Source organism: Dasypus novemcinctus, chromosome 15 (assembly GCF_030445035.2).
Source record: "Dasypus novemcinctus isolate mDasNov1 chromosome 15, mDasNov1.1.hap2, whole genome shotgun sequence".
NCBI classification, from domain to species: domain Eukaryota; kingdom Metazoa; phylum Chordata; class Mammalia; order Cingulata; family Dasypodidae; genus Dasypus; species Dasypus novemcinctus.
In genome coordinates, this window is record NC_080687.1 from 7,003,900 (window position 1) to 7,023,766 (window position 19,867).

At 50.2% G+C, this 19,867-nt stretch overlaps 1 protein-coding gene across 10 annotated transcripts in view; it reads left to right on the forward strand.

Annotated features, from left to right (window-relative positions):
- Positions 1–19,867, forward strand: part of N4BP2L2 (NEDD4 binding protein 2 like 2) — an 81,050-nt gene that overhangs the window by 48,535 nt on the left and 12,648 nt on the right. For 2 of the 10 annotated variants that reach the window (XR_011645779.1, XR_011645780.1), the window contains exons 7-11: positions 2,431–4,187; positions 6,669–6,754; positions 8,238–8,283; positions 10,243–10,326; positions 11,142–11,220. Coding sequence is in view for 8 of the 10 variants with exons in the window: in XM_058276976.1 (XP_058132959.1) it covers positions 2,431–4,187; positions 6,669–6,754; positions 10,243–10,422 (2,023 nt within the window). In the remaining 2 variants the exon portion in view is untranslated. Of the gene's footprint in view, positions 1–2,430; positions 4,188–6,668; positions 6,755–8,237; positions 8,284–9,082; positions 10,456–11,141; positions 11,221–12,344; positions 12,364–19,867 lie in introns of those variants that run through there. The other 8 variants (XM_058276979.1, XM_058276982.1, XM_058276980.1 and 5 more) reach the window with 5 other exon arrangements.

Sequence of the window (19,867 nt, forward strand, 5' to 3'; positions counted from 1 at the left end):
TCAAGACAATATTAGGTTAGTGGCCATAGGAGGCACAGCCCAAGGGTTGCTTTCATGAAAGGACTCATCCTGGCCCACAAGGATCTCTACCTATGCACAGGTGAGAGTCTGAAGATGAGAGGAAGAAGGGAGGAGAGGGCAGAGAGGTTTTTGTTTTGTTTTGTGTTTTCATTCTCTTTAAAAAATGAGAGGCAATTTTTCCTAATGTGTAGGCTCCAGTGCCAGGCATCCTGCTCTGCCACCCGCCCCTGGGCACGGTGACAGCTCCGTGTTTCGGTTGCCTTTCTGAGATGAGGATAAAGCTAGTATTTGTCCTTACCACATATGGTTGTGAAGATTAGGTGAGTTAGTAAATGAAAGCAGTTAAACAGTCGTAAGTGTTCAGTAAATGTTGGTTGGTTTTCAAAAGGCCAGTTTTCAAAAAGGGATTGGAGAACTTAATCTTCCTGACGGGTATAGGGAATTTTGAACAATTTTGTGATGAACCATATTGTTGTTACCCCATTTTTCCTGGATTGGGGCTCTCTTTCCTTGTACAGTTCAGAGGGACGGTGGCTACGCAAGTCATTCCATTCAGTTCCACAGAATCACAGGTCCTTAGTAGATTACCATTTAATCTTCTATGGGAAGCAACAACAAACTCTAGCTGCTCTTTTCCTCCTTGCCCTACAGTAGGATAGTTGTTCCAAGTTGGGTGAGGAAGTGGAATTTGTTTTGAGAACAACTTCCTAGCCTACAATTTAAATTTCACAACTGCTATTACAGCTTAGATTTCAACTAGAGCTTTCACTGGAATCAGAACTGGCCACGAAGGATAGTTATTACCAAAGATGGCATTCTTTACCCAATGTACATTTTATAGGAGCCCCATCACAACTGCTGCTTTTTAAAAAAAATTTATTTATCTTCCCCCCCCCCCCCCCCCCCGGCAGTTGGCCACTCTTTACGCCCATTCGCTGCGTTCTTCTGTGACCGCTTCTATCCTTATCAGCGGCACTGGGAACCTGTGTTTCCTTTTGTTGCTTCATTTTGTTGTGTCAGCTCTCCGTGTGGGCAGCGCCATTCTTGGGCAGGCTGCACTTTCTTTCGCGCTGGGCGGCTCTCCTTATGGGGCACACTCCTTGCACATGGGGCTCCCCTATGCAGGGGACACCTCTGAATGACACGGCACTCCTTGCACGTAGCAGCACTGCACATGGGCCAGCTCCACATGGGTCAAGGAGGCCCGGGGTTTGAACCATGGACCTTCCATGTGGTAGGTGGATGCCCTATCCAATGGGCCAAGTCCACTTCCCACAGCTGCTTCTAAGTAACTTAGTGTTCCTTAGTGTTTTTCCTAAACTCACATCCAGGAGTGTATCAACAAGGGTAAGCAATGAGGTGAAAAAGAACAAGGTCTTCATATCTTCTGCCTGTTGAGAATTGCCCAACAGCATGGAATGGAATAAAACAGAGTCCAGGGGTAGGTTTAAAGTTCATTTGTCCAATGCCCAGTCAATAGATTGACTGTTCTTCTTTCCTGATTATCTTTCTTCTGTTTGCTTGCTTGTCTGATTTTTTTTCCTGTTCCTCTATCCTGAATTTTTTCCTCCTATCTCTTTCCCCTCCTCCACTGCATTTTATTATGTCTCCATCTCTATCTTGCCCCTGACTCTGATTATCCAGGGTAGAAGAGAAGATAACCAGACTTAAATTCTGAATCATAAGGAAGGAATTTCTCAAGTCTTCCTTTTTCCGCTTAGGCTCAAGGCTGCCTTCAATCAAGGGAAGCTGTAAAGTTTTCCTGTGCTAAGTGAGCGGGCCACTGCCCATTAGGGTGGGACAGGTTTTCAGCAGCGGGTGCCAGTCATCAAGACAACAAAAATGCCTACACAGGTTTCCAGGCACCCCAAGAACTTGCCTATCACCCAAATACTGGATTCTGCTACTCATCAACCATAGCTTATAATTCGATGGAACCACTCAATAGCAAATTTCTTTATGCCTAAAAAACCTAGCTATTAAAGCCACTAAAGTTTTGCCATTCTGAGACTAGACTAGCCTCTTTTCACTTTGTAAAATCAAAGATTTGCAAAATACAAGATTTTAATTGGTAGGTTAAAATATATAATTAATAGAATGTAATATAATACAAAACAATATAGTATAAGACAATCATCTTTTAAGGAAAATATTAGATTTTCATAAAGTCATTGGTTTATGAAATGAATACATGAAAACAGATTCTAATGCCCTTGAAGTATATTCATTTCTAATTTACAGGACTGAGAGTCCTCTTTTTAAAAGTGATTTAACAGTATAATACAAAGTACACACTATAGAATCTCTTATACTAATGATTTTTAAATCTGTACCTTAGGATTATGATGTTAAAGTTGGATAATGTTTCACAGGTAAGTTATAAATTTTCTTATTTCTTTTATATTCTAGAGAGAGAGATTTGAAGAAAACGGGACATGGGCTCAGCAAAATCAAACAACAGAGGAACAGAAAAAGAAACAAAAAGCAGACTGGTCTTCATGGAATCATGGAGAAAAACTCACTTGGTACCTTAAGTTGTCTTCCTCCAGGAGCCCAGCATCCATCTCCACGTGAAGACAAGGGTTTGGAAGGGACCAAAAGAGAGTCAAAGCAGTCCCTCCCTGGTGGTCTGGAATATAAATTAAGAGATTTTGTGAATGGCTATAAAGAAGAAAGATGGAAAAACATCAATCATGAAGAAGGTTTCCCAAATATGGTGTCTATAGTTGAGTTGTACAACACGCCAAAGAATTACCTCCTTAAGGGAGGTGATAGCTTGTTTGTAAATTTATCATCGATTCCAAATGAAAGGTCTGCTCCTTGTCAAACAGTGACTCAAAATCTTCTCTGTGCAACAGGTGATGATTGCTCTGCCATAGACAGAGAAAAGCATGTTGAAAATAGGCGTGCCATGGCATTGGACTGCCAGGACAGGTTTGCTGAGGCCCCTTGCTCTTTAATGCAGGGGAGAGAAATGGAGAATGAAAGTGTCCCAAGTGAAACAAAGCTGTGCCATCAGCATGGATCCAAAACATCAGATAAAGTTTCAAGAGAGGAGCAAGGAGCAAATACCACTGAAACCAATTCTTGGGCTTTTTTCTCAATCAATTTATCTGATGAGGAATTACAGCTGGGCTCTGATAGACAACACTATTTTGGTGGCTGGTCTGAGAGACCTCATCAGATTATATGTGAACAGAGACCAAAAAGAGACAGATGGCATAGGCTGACCAGTCCGGGCAAGAGGGGAGGATTGCTTAAATTGATCTCCACATCTGAAGGAGCATCAGTATCAGAAAGCCCAGAAATATTGATAGAGGAGAAGCGATTGATAGAAGATAAAAATTTGTTGTTTCCAACTGAGAATATAGATTCACTCATAGAAATAGAAACAAATATCTTCAGCAACTGCTCACCTCAACTGGATATCCCAAAGAATGCCTTGGTATCCACAGGAAATAGGAAAAGGAGGCAGAGAAGGATTTTTAATCTAGCACCAAACTTCGACTTACCCAGACATACTAATATCAGTGTAAAAGGAAGGGAGGAAGGTGTCCTGTTAATGAAAAGTCATACACTGGAAACTGTTTTGGGAGAAGAAAAAGATAGAATTTCAGTGATAAATAAAGAGGAAGAAAATAAGCAAAAACTTATGGTCTTCGGTTGTCATCCATCATGGTTTTGTCTTGATAGTATCCAAGATCCTCCTCTAAATATTGGTGGACAGTTTAATTCTCATTGCCTGTCATTTAACAAGCTAAGGTGCTCTATGTATTTTTACAACAGTCTTATTCCTTCTCTTGTGCTACAGCATTCACCCAGCTTTTGGAAGGTACCTTTTGCAAGCAAGAAACTGTCTGTGACTTACCAATCTCAGACAAAAGTAGATAATGAACTAAATGACATAGGATTGATTTCTTCAGAAATTTTTAGTAGCCAACCTGATACTTTGTACTCTTTTAAAGTTACTTCTGATCTTCACTTGTTAAATGAAAGGTCTGGTGAAAAACTGAAGAGACGGGAAGAACCTAAGCCATTGCAGTGCTTACAAACTGAAGAGAACCAGGATCCAACAAGTACTAACTTTAATTCCCTTGGACTTCCACTATCAAAAGCGTTTGCCTTTCAACTGGTAAAGCTTTTTGGATCTCCTGGAGTTCCCCTGGGTAATTTGTTTTCGTTTGCTAAACATAAAAGTTCCAGTTTAACATATGTAAGTAATATTTTGAGGCGTTCCTGCCTGATGTTAGTGATTCCGTGTGTCCATTGAGTTCACGGTGCTTTTCAAGAGGGAAGTGCAAGATCCATTGCAAATAGCGCTGCCCCTTCCCTACTGCCTCCTTTTTTGTTTTTTTTTTTTTAAGATTTTTTATTTATTTCTCTCCCCGACCCCCAGTTTTCTGCTCTCTGTGTCCATTCACTGTGTGTTCTTCTGTGTCCACTTGTATTCTTGTCAGTGGCACCCAGAATCTGTGTCTCTTTTTTGTTGCGTCATCTTGCGTCAGTTCTCCGTGTGTGCGGGGCCACTCCTGGGCAGGCTGCACTTTTTTTGCGCTGGGTGGCTCTCCTTACAGGGTGCGCTGCTTATGCATGGGGGTCCCCTATGTGGGGGACACCCCTGCGTGGCACAGCACTCCTTGTGCGCATCAGCACTGTGCGTGGGCCAGCTCATCACATGGGTCAGGAGGCCCTGGGCTTGAACCCTGGACCTCCCGTGTGGTAGGTGGATGCCCTATCTGTTGGACCGAATCTGTTTCCCTGCCATCTTTTTAAATGAATGTCTCTGAGGACGTAGAATATGTGGAATCTCAACACAGGCACTGGGACGAATGAAGTCTGAGGCAGGTAATGGTGCTAATGTAACAAATAGACCTGGCTGCTTGGTTTTGTTTGTTTGTTTTATTTTGCTTTGTTTAATCTTTTTTTCTTCTACATTTCCCCTGTTTGGCATGTGGCCCTTTCCTTTCTCACCATGCTATGGCTCACAGGTATAAGTATGGTAAATTAGTAAAGAGGGGACAGCAAAGATTAAATGATGAGAAAAGTCATTTTTAAGGTTCAACTAGATTACAAAAGGCTATCTGAGAAGGCTACTGAGAAGAAGATTGGGAGGCAGTCTGACTAGTTGACTTGAAAGCTGCTTCAATTTTTCTATTCTCTAAATGCCCCAAAGGCACAAATGAAGTTTTAAAAATTGAAGTCCACTTGCTTTAGGGAATTTTAAAGGATAAATGAAGACATTTTAGGTCAGAGATCTTAGTCCAAAGTCAATATTCTGAAATGGTGTGCAAAAAAAAAAATTTTGTGTCATATTGTGCCATACTTTCTGAGAGGTACATAGATTTTACCAGCTTCTTGGAAGGTCCATGACTAGAAGAGATTAACAATCACTGCCTTAGACAGGCACCAGAACGCCTGTGCTTGAGAAGACATTGAACCTCCTTCCCCCTTGAATGCACAGTGTTGTCACCATCAGTAATGATCAAGCATCTGCTAGTTGAACCTCGAGACAGACCTCATTCAGCAAACAGCTTGCCTACCAAATGAGGGACAAGACTAGCACAGAGCAAAATTACTCCACATAGGAGGTACAAGCAATGCGCGATGCCACCCGTACTAAAGGGATTATTGAAGAAAATGTGGGATTACGTTCACCTGGGATGACTTCCACCTGGAAGTGGCTTATAAGCAGTGTTTATACAAGAGGGAAAAGTGGTTTGAAAGAAAGGCAGTGGGAAGGAACGTCGCAGTTCCAAATGGTGTGTGCTTAAAAAAGGAAAGGAGAAAACTATGTGCAGACTGTGGACCAATTTATTTGACTAGGTTGCACAAGCCACGCTCTGGCATCTGCCTGAGGTCAGTGGTTGGTAAATCAGGCAGTGAACTCAAAGGCTCCTTGTTATCAGGAGCCCTGCGAATATGGTATTTGCTTGCTGAGGCCACGTCCAGCCCCTCAGAATCCAACTACCAGTGTTGCTAGGGATATGTGGGCATAGAAGAAAATGTGTATGTTAATGTTTTGACCAGCTTATGAGGATTTACTTTTACTAGATAATCTTTTTTTTTTTAATTACCAGGGCCAGGGATTGAACCCAGGACCCCGTATGTGGGAAGCCGGTGCTCAACCACTGAGCCACATCATCTCCCAGCTCTTTTCTCGTTTGTTTGTTTTTTGTTTTCTTTTTAGGCAGTAATGGAGATCAAACCTGGGACCTTGTACATGGGAAGCAAGTGCTCAACCATTGAGCTATATCTGCTCCCCACCAGATAATCTTAATTGTCAAATATCCTTATGAGAGTTTTTCTTACCATATAATCATATGTAAAGGAGTGATATCCAAGGAGACTAAACTCCTTTTTATATGTCACAGGAAAGCATAACCACTTAAATTGTCCAATATCAGTTCCACCTGAAGCTATTAGATATGTATATATGTGGAGACATACATATACTGGCATGAGAATATGAACTGTGACACGTTTACACATGTGCATGATAAGCATTTTCATGGAGTCTGGATAGTGTTTATTAATACAAGTGAATTCCTGCTCTAGGCATCACTGAAATATCTTCAAAACCAGGCTTCAGCATCATAGAGGTAAAACGGTGTGGCATTAGAGATGATGTTGTCCCCTCTTCTTTTCAGAGTCTTTGTTGCCTGATGACTATGTGGTTCCCCTTGACTGGAAGACACTAAAGATGATTTATTTGCAGTGGAAGTCGTCGGTACAGGTACTGCTTTATGGCTTTCAAACAGGGCCTTCTGTAACTGCTTTCTTTGAAAAAAACCGCAAATTGGATAGGAGAAAATCTACTCATCAAATTCAACAGCGAAAAAATATTCTACTTGTATTAGTCAGCCAAAGGGGTACTGATACAAAATACCAGAAATTGGTTGGTTTTTATAAAGGGTATTTATTTGGGGTAGGAGCTTACAGATACCAGGCCATGAAGCGTAAGTTAATTCCCTCAACAAAAGTATTTCTACGTGTTGGAGCAAGTATGGCTGCTGACATCTGTGAGGGTTCAGGCTTCCTGGGTTCCTCTGGGCTCAGCTCCTGTTTTCTCCACAAGGTCAGCTGTAGACTATGAGGCTTTCTAAGCTTTGCCTTTCTCTACAAGGTCAGCTGTAGACTGTCAGGTGAACGGCTTTCTCTTTCCCCGGGGGCTCCAGCTTAAGACTTTGGCATCAAACTCCAGCATCAAAACTCCAACATTAAGAACCCTCAACTCTGTCCTTTGCCATGCCTTTTATCTGTGAGTCCCCACCCCTTGATTAGCCCCCACGCCCTAATCATAACTCAATCATGCTCAGGTACAGATCAGATTACAAACATAATCCAATGTTTATTTTTGGAATTCATCAATTATAACAAACTGCTACATTACTGAATACATACTCATTTAGAAAAAGAAGGTACATGGGTGGGTGGACAATACTTGCGTGTTTACTTCCATGTGGGCCCCAAAAGAAGGTTGCATTCATCTCCTGAAATCTGGCTACGGGGAGCCAGGCCCACTGAGGGTGGGGGCGTCCTGTCGAGGGGTCCTTCCCACTTCACTCCCTCTTTTCCCCCACCCAGCCCTCACCCTAGCCAGACAGAAGAACAAGTTCAGGTCACGTTCGCCTGGCTCCGAAGCCCCTCGTTATTGGCGTGGGTCTGGATGCGCAGGCAGCCGCAGCTCCCTGTGACCTTGCCAGCCAGGCAAAGACGGGCTGAGAGTGTTAGGAAGAAAAGATAGGAACTCTCAAAAAGCCGGCCCTCTAGAAATCCACCACCAAGAGGTGACGGGATTCGGTTCACATTAGCCGACTGGTGGTGAATTGTGATTTCTGTGTGCCCAGAGGCAATGCTAGGCATTCATTTGGAAATAAACAGTAAAATTCAGGTTTTGTGAAAAATATAAAATAGTTCAGGACAGTAGTGTTTCTTAACTGTTCATATAAGCAGAGCTGTGGGGAAAGTAAGATTAGTTTGTCCAGTTAGTAAAATAGAATACATTTTTCCAAATAACATATTTCTTTTTGTTCCCCATGGAGACCTTATTATTGTTTTTAAAAAAATAAGTATTTTAAATGTTTTAGTTGACATCTTGGTGATTATGTTCTTTTGTCATTTTGGGAGTATCCCTATATGAGTTAAATGACAGTGCAAACTTAACCCCACTGCCAAATATTAATCTTCATTATATGTATTTTAATTATAATTTCCAGAAAAGACAGAAGAAGATTGGTTAGAGAAATGAGAATTCCTTGAATTGTGAGTACAACTTATTCCAGAGACCTCTATCTACATGATCAGAAGGAAGTAGATGTTGACATTATTTGGCCATAGTGGCCCAAATGTGCAATAACTGAAGATTGAAATATAAAAAATGTAGTTTGTTACCATAGCAACCTTGTCCACTGTTGCACGTGGTGTTTTTATTTTCTAAATTAAAGTGTAGATCTTTTTGTGAAATACAACAAAGCTTAGACATTACTCCCAAATTTATTTTCCAACTTTATTGGTGAGAACACATTTTTGAGAATTCTGCCAGCAGTTTGCAAGGGATTTCCCCCCTGGATTGGCATGTGATGAAGGCTGAGAATTAGGGATGTAGGCTACATTTAAATATTAAAAGAGTCTCCAGGCAAAGAGGTAAATGTGTAGACAAATTCATACTATATTTTAAACTTGACATCAAGCTGACATTAAAATAAACACATTGCACTCTTTTTTCCAAATAACTAAATTCTGAAATAAACACAGCTGCCACTATTTTGGTGTGTGTGTATCTGCATTTGATAAGAATTGAATGCACTGGGCATTTGCCATGTTTTCTCTCTCCATTTGAACTCTTAATTCTAAGCGTATTGTGTTTCCATTTCTCAACTAGAAAAACATGTACACCCAGTCACAACATTTTTGTTTTAAACCTGGTTCTGTTGAAAGAAGGAGAAAAGAGATTAGAGGTCCAGAGGGACCACTGGAAATGTGGGATAATTACAGTATGAAAGGATTAAGACATGTAAGGAATTTCAGAGAAAGGAAGTGAAGACATTCATTTATTCCACAGATATTTGCCGAGTTTCCCCACGTTAGACACTGCTCCACACGCTGCGGCTGCGGCTGTGAAAACGCTCCCGCCCTCGTGGACCGGGCGTTACAGGGACTGATGTGAAGGCGTTTCTCTCCAGGGGACCCAGTGCAGGCAGTGGGCAGCAAGCATGACATATTGGACTGTGGCCAATTCAGGGGTCTTTTCTGTCTGCTAAATTTGGACGTTGTATGTCAAGGCCCCTTTCTCTGACCACACTTCTGACTTTTCCATTGCTCTTCCATGTATATACTCTATGTTCCTGGTCTTACTTGTCACGGTGTACCCGTAATTATCCATCTCTACTGATCGGGGAATTTTATGAACATCGAACTTTGCGCATGTTTTACCAGTATGATGAGAAATGGGCTCCCGCTTTGTATTTGGCTCAAGGTACAGATCAGTGGGCTTCGAGGGGTGAACAGGAATTGAGAATGGGTGCCACCAGCTCTGCCTCTTGGAAAGCTCGCCCTTCTGCTGCCTTGGTGGTAGCTACTGAGTCCCTCACCGTGGAGGCAGGTGGCATGGGAACAGGCTGCACTTCTGCCTCTGCTGGAAGCTGATGGCACGGGAAGGGGCTAGTGGCATGGGAAGGGGCTGGTGGAGGTAGCTGCCAGCTGGCTGTGTGGCCCCGAGCAGATTGCCACCCCCATGCCCCCAGAGCCTCAGGCTCTTCACCAGCTTGTCATGGGGACATTAAATGAGGGTGAAAGGAAATAGCGTGCAAAGTCTTTACTCTTGTGCCTGAAAAATAGTAGGCCCTTAATAAGTGCTCCTTCCCTTCCCCAAATACCTCTTTGGGTGAAAGCATTAACTTTGAAATGCCCTCTGGGAGAATAAAAACTTTGTTATCTACAGGGAACAGATGGCCCTGGCCCAGTCAACCTGTTAAAACATTTAACTTGCTGAAATGTAAATAGCTGGTTCCTGAGGAAGTGGGATATAAAACAGTTTGATTTAGGGGCAGGAGGTTGGGAAAGATCGGGGGTGGGGTGGAGGAGCCAGGCCGGAGGCGCCTGGGGGCACAGTGTGACAGGACTCCATGCCAGGGGAGTGGCAGCAGTAGGGACCCTCAGTGGGCACCTGAAAGTGAACCCCCTTGATGGCCAGATCCTGTCCGGGCTTGTGTTTGTTTGTAGCTGGTGGCCCCCGTCTGGTGGAGCTGTCGAGGCCCCTGGCTGTCCAGAAAAGTCGGAGTGCTTGAAGATGCCTGCAGAAGCCCGGTGCGTAGTGCAGCGGCGCCCCACAGGACTAGTTCCAGGGGGGGACCCACTGGTAACAAGACTGACTCGGGTAACGCGTCCAGCCGTTCTCGATAAGCTATCTGAATAAAAAAAAACCTCAATGGAAAAGGTAACGATTTGATCATTTTATTATCTCACTTTAAAAATGGTTGTCATAACTTTAATTTGTTTTATAGAGGAAATAAGACACAGAAAACGTGATAGCTTATTTTTAAAATTACCCCAGAATTAGAAGTGTAGGTGCTAAATCCAAGTAGAAGCCCCTGATCCCATTTCTAGAATTCTGAAATTCCAAAAGCTCTCAAAATAAGAAAAAAATTAATTTGGTAGCAAACCTGACTCAAAACTAACAGAAAGTTCATTTCACTCCTTGTTTATCACTTAGTGTGACCATGCAGACATTTCACTGCGGAAATAAGCATTGCTTCAGCGTGGGCCCTGCCCAGATCCCAGCTGGAACGGAAGTCCTGTACTGCTGTGTCACCACATGGCGGCAAATGTGCACACATGTTCTCAACCCTGACACATATCAGGCCTCAATCCTTTTGGTAAAGGATTACGGACCTGTACTATCCTACAGGCAATTATTATTGTTAAGTTTTTAGTTTAGTTGTACCAAACCTTAACATGTGAACACTCCTATGGAAAAATGTAAATCACGGGTGATTATTCCCTCACTGTATCTGGCACGTACGCGTTTGCTTCATCCTGTTCTCTGGAGGCCCTGCTGGGGCGGGCACTGCTGCCACGGCCCTGCCACCCTTGCCCCTTAGCTTTGCTCTTCTTACTTCTAGGAAGTCCCAAGCCTAGCTCCTCCGCTGAGGAAGTGGTTCAGCTCAGCACCTCAGTAGTGAGCGCCTTCTGCATGCTCAGGTGAGCCTGGGGTGACAAAAGCATGTCAGCTGCTGTGCCTGCCCTCAAACTCCCCGTCCAGGGGGAGGAGGCAGAGTCCAGGGGGAGGAGGCAGACGGCGTCCAAACCATGCGGGTTGGAGGAATAAATGAGGGCAGCCGCCAGCGCTTGTTGACTCAAAAGTGTGGGGGGTGGGGCAAAGGACAGTGGCGTCCAGGTTGGCTGACCATTTCCCCTCCTTGGAACCTCGCCCCCTTGTGCCATGCCTGCCAGCTGGCCACTCTCTCTGACCTGCTCTGACAGCAGGGCTGGCATCCCAGGCCTGCTCTCCAGAGCCTGCCCCGCCCCCTAGGGCGAGGACTGCCAGCCGCGCTCTCCAGCACAGACCTCTTTCCCAACATCTCCTGGCTCCACAGGCCACAGGTACCTCTGCCTCCCCCAGAGCAGCTTCCTGGCGCCCTCTCCCACCTGCCTGGGACCTCTCCTGTAGGAGGACATGGACTCCTGCAGCAATGGCCAGTAGAAACAATGGGAGCACAGAGCTCAGGAAGATTTTTCTAAAAGCCACTGTTTAAAAAAAAAAAAGAGAGAGAAACAGGTGGAATTAATTTTAATTACAGTGACGCAAAATATTATCACTGTAATACTGTAACAATGTAAGACTTAGTGGTGATCTACTTTACATTCTTTTATTCATACTGAGTCTCTTAAGTCCAGCGTATACCTTTGATCTCGGTTCTGACCAGCCACGTCTCAGGTGCCCGGGAGCCACCAGGGCTGGTGGCTCTGGGTTTGGACAGGACAGCCCTAGAAAGAAAAAGAAGTGGTATCCCAGGCAGGGCCAGCGCCCCTTTCTGTAAGAGTGAGAGTGCACGGAGCTCCAAGCTTTCGGACCGCGGGTAAGTCTGTGTCTTGGGTGATCACCCTAATAGGGGAGCCTTCTGAAACTCCAGTGTTTCTCAGAATCAAGAAAGTACCTTTCCATCCGCCCTTCTTAGGGGACAGGGATTTTCAAGGAGAGCAGCTCTCCCCCCAAGTGCATGCAGAGGGGCGTCCCAAGAGGAAGGTGAATTCTCAGCACAGCCTCCCTGCTTGGAAAGCCCCTTCCTAAAGCTTATTGTGAAACCTCTCGGTTTTGTTCGAAGGAAGGTGCCTTTGGTAATTTTCATTCCCAGCTGCCGGCAACAAAATCTGCTTGCTTCACAAGACGATTTACAGCCAAAGCCGCCATTCAGCTTGGATTTCCAGGAAGGTGTGGATTTCGAATATTCCCTCTTCCAACCCACACATTTGAGTCTTGGTTCAGAAAACGGGATCGCTCGATCACACTTGAGTGTGAAACGAGTCACTGTGGGCGGCCACCAGTTCCTGGAACTTAGAGCTCAGTTCTGGGCACTTCTCTAGAAATGGGCCCCGCGGCCCCTCCGCGGGCTGCTCCCGGGGGGCAGCTGCGGGGTCCGCGGCCGAGACCGCGCCGGCGCCCCTTGGGGACCGCGGCCTGAGTGTTCAAGGGGTGCTTTTCAGAGGAAGAAGAGATTGAAGTTAGGAGCGGGCAAGTTAGTTTTCTAAGAATGTTTCTGGCAGCACATTAAAGAAGGGTCCAAAAAGAAAAGACCCGCATCCTGGGACGCAGGGTCAGGCCTTGGGGCACCAGCCAGGTACTGGCGCTCGCAAACGGGGGGCTGGGGGCCCCAGGCCTTTCCCGTCGCCATTCGAACGCCTCTCACGGCCTTGCGGCGTCAACTGCAATCACTTTACTTCCACGGTCTGGGCCAGGCGACTGCAATGGGGGCGGCCGGGGGGCCCGGGGGCGGCCCAGGAGCTTCCCGGCGCCGTGGGGCGGGGGCGCGGGCCTGCGGGCGGGCGGGGAGGGGCTGGGCCGCAGCGCCCGCCCCTCGCCCATCACATGGCCGCGGAGCCACAAAAACAAGCGCTCCGGCCGGGCCCCAGGCTTGGGCCCAGGCGCCCGGGCCCGCGCGGGCCGCCCCTTCCCCATGGAGAGGCTCCTCGACTCCTTCGGGAGGCTCAGCCTCCAGCCGCCGCCGCCGCCCCCCGCGCCCGGGCCCCCCGCGCGCCGCCACGGCCCCCGGAAGCGCCTGTACCTCCTGCGGGGCCTCCCGGGCTCGGGGAAAACCACGCTGGCCAGGTAATGACCGCGGCCGTGCCCGCCCCAGCCGCCTGCGCGCGCGGCCCGGGGCGCGGGCACCTCCGGCCCGGGGGCTCCGGCCGCGCTGCCCCCGGCGGACGGGCCTCGCGCCGCGCCAGGCCCCGCCGCCCCAGCCGGGGTCGACCGAGCCGGCAGGGTCATCCGCCGCCAAGGCCCGCGGCGACGCAGCACCCTTCTCGGCGCCTGCACAGGCGCTTCCCCCCCCCCCCCCCCCCCCCGAGCGGGGATAGGGGTGGCGCGGGGGCCGGGGCGTGCGGCAGCCTGGAGAGGCGGGGGGTGTCGGGCGCCTCGGGCGCACCCCGGCTGCGGAGGCGCGGGGCGGGGGAGCGGGCCGGCAGCGGCCCCGCAGGGCGCGGGCACAGAGCCCCGCGTGGGCGGCCCCCGGAGCAGGGGAGCGAGGTCCGCGCGCCTCCTCCCGCCTCCCGCCGCTGCCTGCCGCGCGCTTGGCGCTCCAGCTGCGTGGGACGGTGCGGGTCTCCTCGCTCTCGTGGCGCCGCCCCGCCTCCCTCGGCCCGACCGTGCCACCAGCCCCACCAACGGCGTCCGCGCCGCCGGGTCCGCGATCACCTTTGGGACCGCACTTGGCCCGGCACCTGGTTTTGTTGCTCTTCCTGCAAGTTTCTGGAAGGTCGGGCCGTCCGCTGCCCCGCCAGGCACCGGCTGGCACGTGGAGGTTCCCCGCGCACGCCGAGCCCCTGCGCTCCCGCAGCCGCGGACCCGCGCCCCTGCCCGCGCGTCGGCGCAGCCGCACGTGCGCAGCTGGCGCGCAGCCAAACCGGCGCGGAGGCCTCGAGGGTCCGGCAGGCGTGGGGGGGGCGGCCCCCGCAGGGCTTTGGCATTTTGTGATGGGTCGTGACGGAGACGCCCGTTACCAAGCAAGCATCTTCTGGCGTCACTTCGCGGAGCTGACCGCCGCACACGGACAGCAGCGCAGGTGGACGTGCGCGGCGGGGTCGGGGCCTGGCTGCAGGGGCGTGCAAGGTCAAGGCCCAGCGCCCCCCAGCTGCGGGCGAGCGGCTCGGGCTGGCGGTCCTCAGCGCCCCTTCGGCGCCCGCCTCCTCGCGCTCGGGACTTCGGTCCCTGGTCCACGTCTGGCCAAGCAGAGGCCGGTGAGGCCCGCGTCCCAAAGAGCCTCTCCGGGGGCGCCGGCCGGGCGCGGCCTGAGGACGGGGCCTTCTCCAAGCTCCTCGGGCCTTGATTTTCTCTCCGGTGAACAGGGCTAGGCCGGACCCGGTCTTAAAACCTGGAGCTGTTCGTTTCAGTCACCAGGCTGCACAGTGCTTGCCCACCACGGCGAGGTCAAGCGCCGCGACCTCAGAGCCGGCTCCGGCTTCCCACCCAAGCCGCCACTCACCAGCTCTGATCGTCACGCACCCCTGGTGCCTCAGTTTCCCCCTCTTGAGAAATGGGGATACCTGTTCTACCTCACAGGGTTCTGGTGAAGATGAAATGTGTGTGAAAGAACTTTTTAGACTTTAAAGTGCTGCCTCCATTTTAAGAGGTAAAGTTATAAGTTTAGGATGTTGATGGACTGAGGTAAATCCTCCGTGTCACTGGGGAGAAGCCTGGGCTGGAAATTTCTTTCTCAGGTCCGCCTTGAGGCCGGGCATGGGCAGTTCTGGGGAAGAGGAGACGTCAGGGTGCTGGGGTGGGTCGTGCGTTTATGTAAACCTGGGAAGGACTCAAGGAAGCAAGGAGGGAGGCCCACAGTAAAATGAAGTAGTCCCCTGTTGCTGAAGCCACAGGCTGTCGACCATTTTTTGGGGGGAGGGAGGGGGGAGAAGGGAAATGGCAAATCGTTAGGGGAAAAAAAAAAAAAAAATATATATATATATATATATATATATGCTGGTATAGACAATAGTAAACTACAAGGTTACCTCATGTGTCAGAGTCTGGAAAGCTTGTGTTTTCTTTATTTTCTATGTATTTTCTACATTTTCTATAATGGGCATGTATTTATTGAATCAAAAAAATAAAAACTTTCTTTAAAAATTGGAGGCAGTTTGTTTTTATAGTAAGGGTTCATCTCGTTTCTGCTTAACCTTTATTTTTAAATGAATAAAAACATTTTTTTGGGAAATAGGATATCTCTTGTCTTCCAAATCACTGTTAGATTTCTGATTTTCACCTTAATATTTTCATAGTTTGAAGTGACTAGACTGGGGAAAATGTCAATATTTTTGGATTTATTTTTAAAAAAAACAGTTGAAGTTTTATTCTCTCTGGTAAAAAAAAAATTGTGCTAAAAAATAGAATATCCCTTAAATCTGTTTTATCCCCAGGATTTAATAAGTATTTACCATTTGACCTGTAAGTTCTATTTCCAGGAATTCTAAGGGAATAAATAATTGAGTGAGTACATGAAGATAGAGGAATGTTCATCAGAGTTTTTTTATATGATAGAAAAAGCATGAAACAACTTAAATATACAAAATAGAGGATTTTTTAAAAAGATTTATTTCCCCTTCTTTCCCCCCCTCCCCCGCCCCGGTTGTCTGCTCTCTGTGTCTATTTGCTGCGTCTTCTTTGTCCGCTTCTGTTGTTCTCAGCGGCACAGGAATCTGTGTTTCTTTTTGTTGCATCATCTTGCTGTGTCAGCTCTCCGTGTGTGTGGCGCCATTCCTGGGCAGGCTGCACTTTCTTTTGCACTGGGCGGCTCTCCCTACGGGGCGCACTCCTTGCGTGTGGGGCTCCCCTACGCGGGGGACACCCCTGCGTGGCAGGGCACTCCTTGTGCGCATCAGCACTGTGCGTGGGCCAGCTCCACACGGGTCAGGAGGCCCTGGGTTTGAACCCTGGACCTCCCATGTGGTAGGCGGAAGCCCTATCCATTGGGCCACATCCGCTTCCCTCTTTTTTTATATATATAACAAATGTATATTACTTGCTAACTTTTTAAAAGTGAAAATAGACTATTAAGTAAATAGTTTTAATAAGTGACTTGCCTAGACTCAGGTGTGTGACAAAACATTTATTACATAACAAAATGCATGTCATTTTCTATATAAAAAGACTTTCCTAGGTTTATTCTCAGGTGGACATTTGCATGAATCCCTTTTAAAAAATTAAAATTTTACTTATTTTAAATTAGCATATGATCAGCATAACTTAATTCTTCCACACCTCAGTTTCTTTTTTGTTAAAATGGAGCTACTACCCTATTATTAAATCTACTGTGAGATTCAGGATACTGCACTGACTCTGAGAATGCCTGAGTGGGCCGTGGGAAGTGCTGCACACACAGCAGCTGTTAGTTATTACTCACCAACAACGCGTGGTGCTTAGGAGACTGCGAGCGCTCCCTGAGGGCGATACCGGAAAGGCTGAGAAAGGCGCCCACTCAGTCAGTGCCCTCCTGTAGGTAAGTAAGGGCCGCGGTGCCCAGCATCGTGGAGGCCGCTGGTGCGCAGGGCCAGGGCGACGGAGGGCGCTGAGGCGGTCGGGGAGGGCAGGCTCCGCCCTGTGGCGTCCGCTCCTGAGCTGGCCTGGAAGCGGGGAGGATGTGGCTGGACAGAGGAAGGGAAGAGCGGCGTGGAGAGGGAGGTGGAGGCAGGGAGGAGCTGGGGTCCTGGAACGGTGGGCAGAAAGGCTTGACTCGCGTGCAAGGTTCACGGAGGCGTCGGCAGGGAACCCAGGGCCAGATTTTGGGAAACGTCAGAGCTATGGGAAGCTAGACAAAGGCGTGGAGATTTGTTGTCAGAAGCAATGATTCCAAACCCAAGACCCTTGCACTCAGCAGATGATCTAGAAAACTGCATTTCCACAACTGAACTGACAACCACCTGGATCTGCACCTGTCCTTCCCACCTACCTGTGGACGATGTCTGCCTGTGTGCCTGTGATACAGCGTCCTTTTTAAGTGAAATGAAATGGCCGTAGTAGAAGGTAGTCCCTCTTTCCTTCTTTCTTTCATGGCCTTATTTGAAAAATTGGAAGTTTCTACTTTCTGTCAGTCTCTGGAATTCTTCTGGATCTTTACGTATCAGTAAAAGCAAAGTCTGAAAGCCACACTCGAGTACATGGTGCATCCTTCGTAATGTGTTCGTCCCTTTTGGCCCTGTCACAGATGGTTTCTAATGGGGATTCATTAGGTGCAAAGGAGGCTTGCTGACAGCTGTCTTCTCATTTGCATCTCTGGATCATGTGAAATTTTCCATCAAGAGGAAGACTTTTTCATTATTTCTTGGCATCAGAACTTATCGAGGAAGTGAAAGGATGCTGACCTGATGTGATGCAATTTTAAGACAGAGGACAAGGGTATGATTTTCAGCCAAAAGGTCACCAGGCCCTGAGAATAGGCTGGCTGGCGAGGGAGTCACTCAGTGCCAAGGCTCGTGCGCTCACATCCAGCTGGCCCGGGCCACGTGCTTGCGCTGGTGGAGCCTGGGCTCTCAGACAGAAAGGCAACGTCAAAACAGAGTTTGCAATTCTGTGCATATCAGCATGGGATAGAGGCAGGTGACCTCTCAGGTGGTGGGTTAGCTTGGAGAACCACTGGCAGCTTCTTAGATTTTTTTTTTTAAGATTTATTTATTTATTCCCCCCCTCACACATTTGTCTGCTCTGTGTCCATTCCCTGTGTGTTCTTCTGTGACCGCTTCTATCCTTATCAGCGGCACTAGGATTCTGTGTTTCTTTTTGTTGCGTCATCTTGTGTCAGCTCTCTGTGTGGGCGGTGCCATTCCTGGGCAGGCTGCTCCCTCCTTCGCACTGGGCTGCTCTCCTTACGGGGCGCACTCCTTACGCGTGGGGCTCCCCTACGCGGGGGACACCCCTGCGTGGCAGGGCCCTCCTTGCGCGCATCAGCACTGCGCGTGGGCCAGCTCCACATGGGGCAAGGAGGCCCGGGGTTTACACCGTGGACCTCCCGTGGGGTAGGCGGACGCGCTATCTGTTGGGCCAAGTCCGCTTCCCACTTCTTAGATTTTTAATGACTCATCTGTGGCTGCTAAGTCTCCTGTCCCCACCACTGAGAGTCCTTGGAGGCTGGGTGAGGACTGAATGACGTGGTGTGTTTTAACCAAGAGGAGGCAGTCCCAGGGCAGGAGTGTTTGGGGCCCTCCCACGGTCAGGAAAGGTGCCCACCCACGTGGAGAGAGAGCGGGTCCCTGGCGCTCTTGGAATCATGGAAGGGGGCCTCGCTGACCTGGGCACCACTGACCGCGCACATGTGGATGAGGGTCTAGGAAGACGCAGACGTGGATGGAGAGAGGGGAAGAACGTTTTCACAGGCGGAGCTCAGGGGCGAGGCAGGAAGGTCCTTCACGGTCCATCCCGTCCACCCCCAAGGAACTGAGCTCAGAAGTCAGACGTCCCGCTCAGGGTCGCAGGCCCGCATCCTGACTTCTCCTCCAGGGCTTTCTCCAACACCGAAGGCAAGGGGGGTGGCCTGGAGCAAGCTGAGGCGGCCCGGGTCTCTCCTGCGCAGTGGCCAAGGCCTGCGGCCCGGGGCGCCCAGGCTGGCGCAGGGGAGGGACCGGCGCGGTGCTGCTCGGCAGGGCCACCTCCCCAGGGAGTCCGCGCTGAATGCGCACGTGGCCACGAGGCCGCTGAAGGGGACGAGATTTCCTCGATGCTGGCGTGTTCCGGTCACCCTGGTGTTGAGGGGCTGGAGGGGTGGTCAGCAGCAGCTCCCAGTGACCCTCCCGGGCCGCCCATTCCCACTCCACTCGGGCCCAATAAGGAAGTGTTTCTTCCGGCCTCTTGTCTAATAAGACACCCAGGCTCAGCGGGCCTGGGGAGACGGCGTGCTCCGCCGAGCTGGCCCGGCTCCGCGTCCTTCGCGGGGCTCTCCGGGGCCTCCCGCGTTGGGGGGCCTCCGCTGCTCGAGGCAGGAGCCCGGGGAAGCAGGGGGAGCCCAAGGCCACGAGCCCCGTCCCGGCCGCCCCTCGTGGCCCGGCCCTGCGGGCTCCCCGGCTCCTGGCGGTAGCGGCGGCGGCGCCACGGGAGCGGGACGCGAGACGCGCACGGCCGCGCGCCCCTCGTGGCTGCGGGCGGGGCGCGTCCGAGGCGGCCCCCACGCCCGGGCCGGGCTCCCGCCTGCTCGCCTGGGCACGGGGCAGCCGGGCTCGGGGCTGAGCCGCTGCGTCCTGCGCCCGCGGCCTCGGGAGCCGCCTCGGGGGGCCCCGGCCGCGGCCCTGCTGGCGGGGAGGCGCCGCCCGCGCTGCGGGGAGCAGGTGCCCGTCGGCCCGGCCCGGCGGTGGGGAGCGAGCCTGGGCAGGGTCCCCGGCACTGCCCCGGGGGCGTGCGGGCGCGCAGGGAGGCCCCTCGGCTCGGGGAGTCCCCTAAAGGGGCTCAAGGCCTCGGGCGCGGAGGCGCCCCACTTCCGCGGCGGGAGAGGGGGCCAGCGCCGCGCTTCCCTCTGCCCCGCGGCAGCTGCGCACGCGGTTCCCGGCGGCCTGACCTGCCCCGCACGCGCCGCGGGCCTCGGCGAGCCCGGCTGCGCCCCCCGCCCCGCCTCCCTCCCCTCCCCCCGCGGGCTCCCCTCCCCCCGCGGGC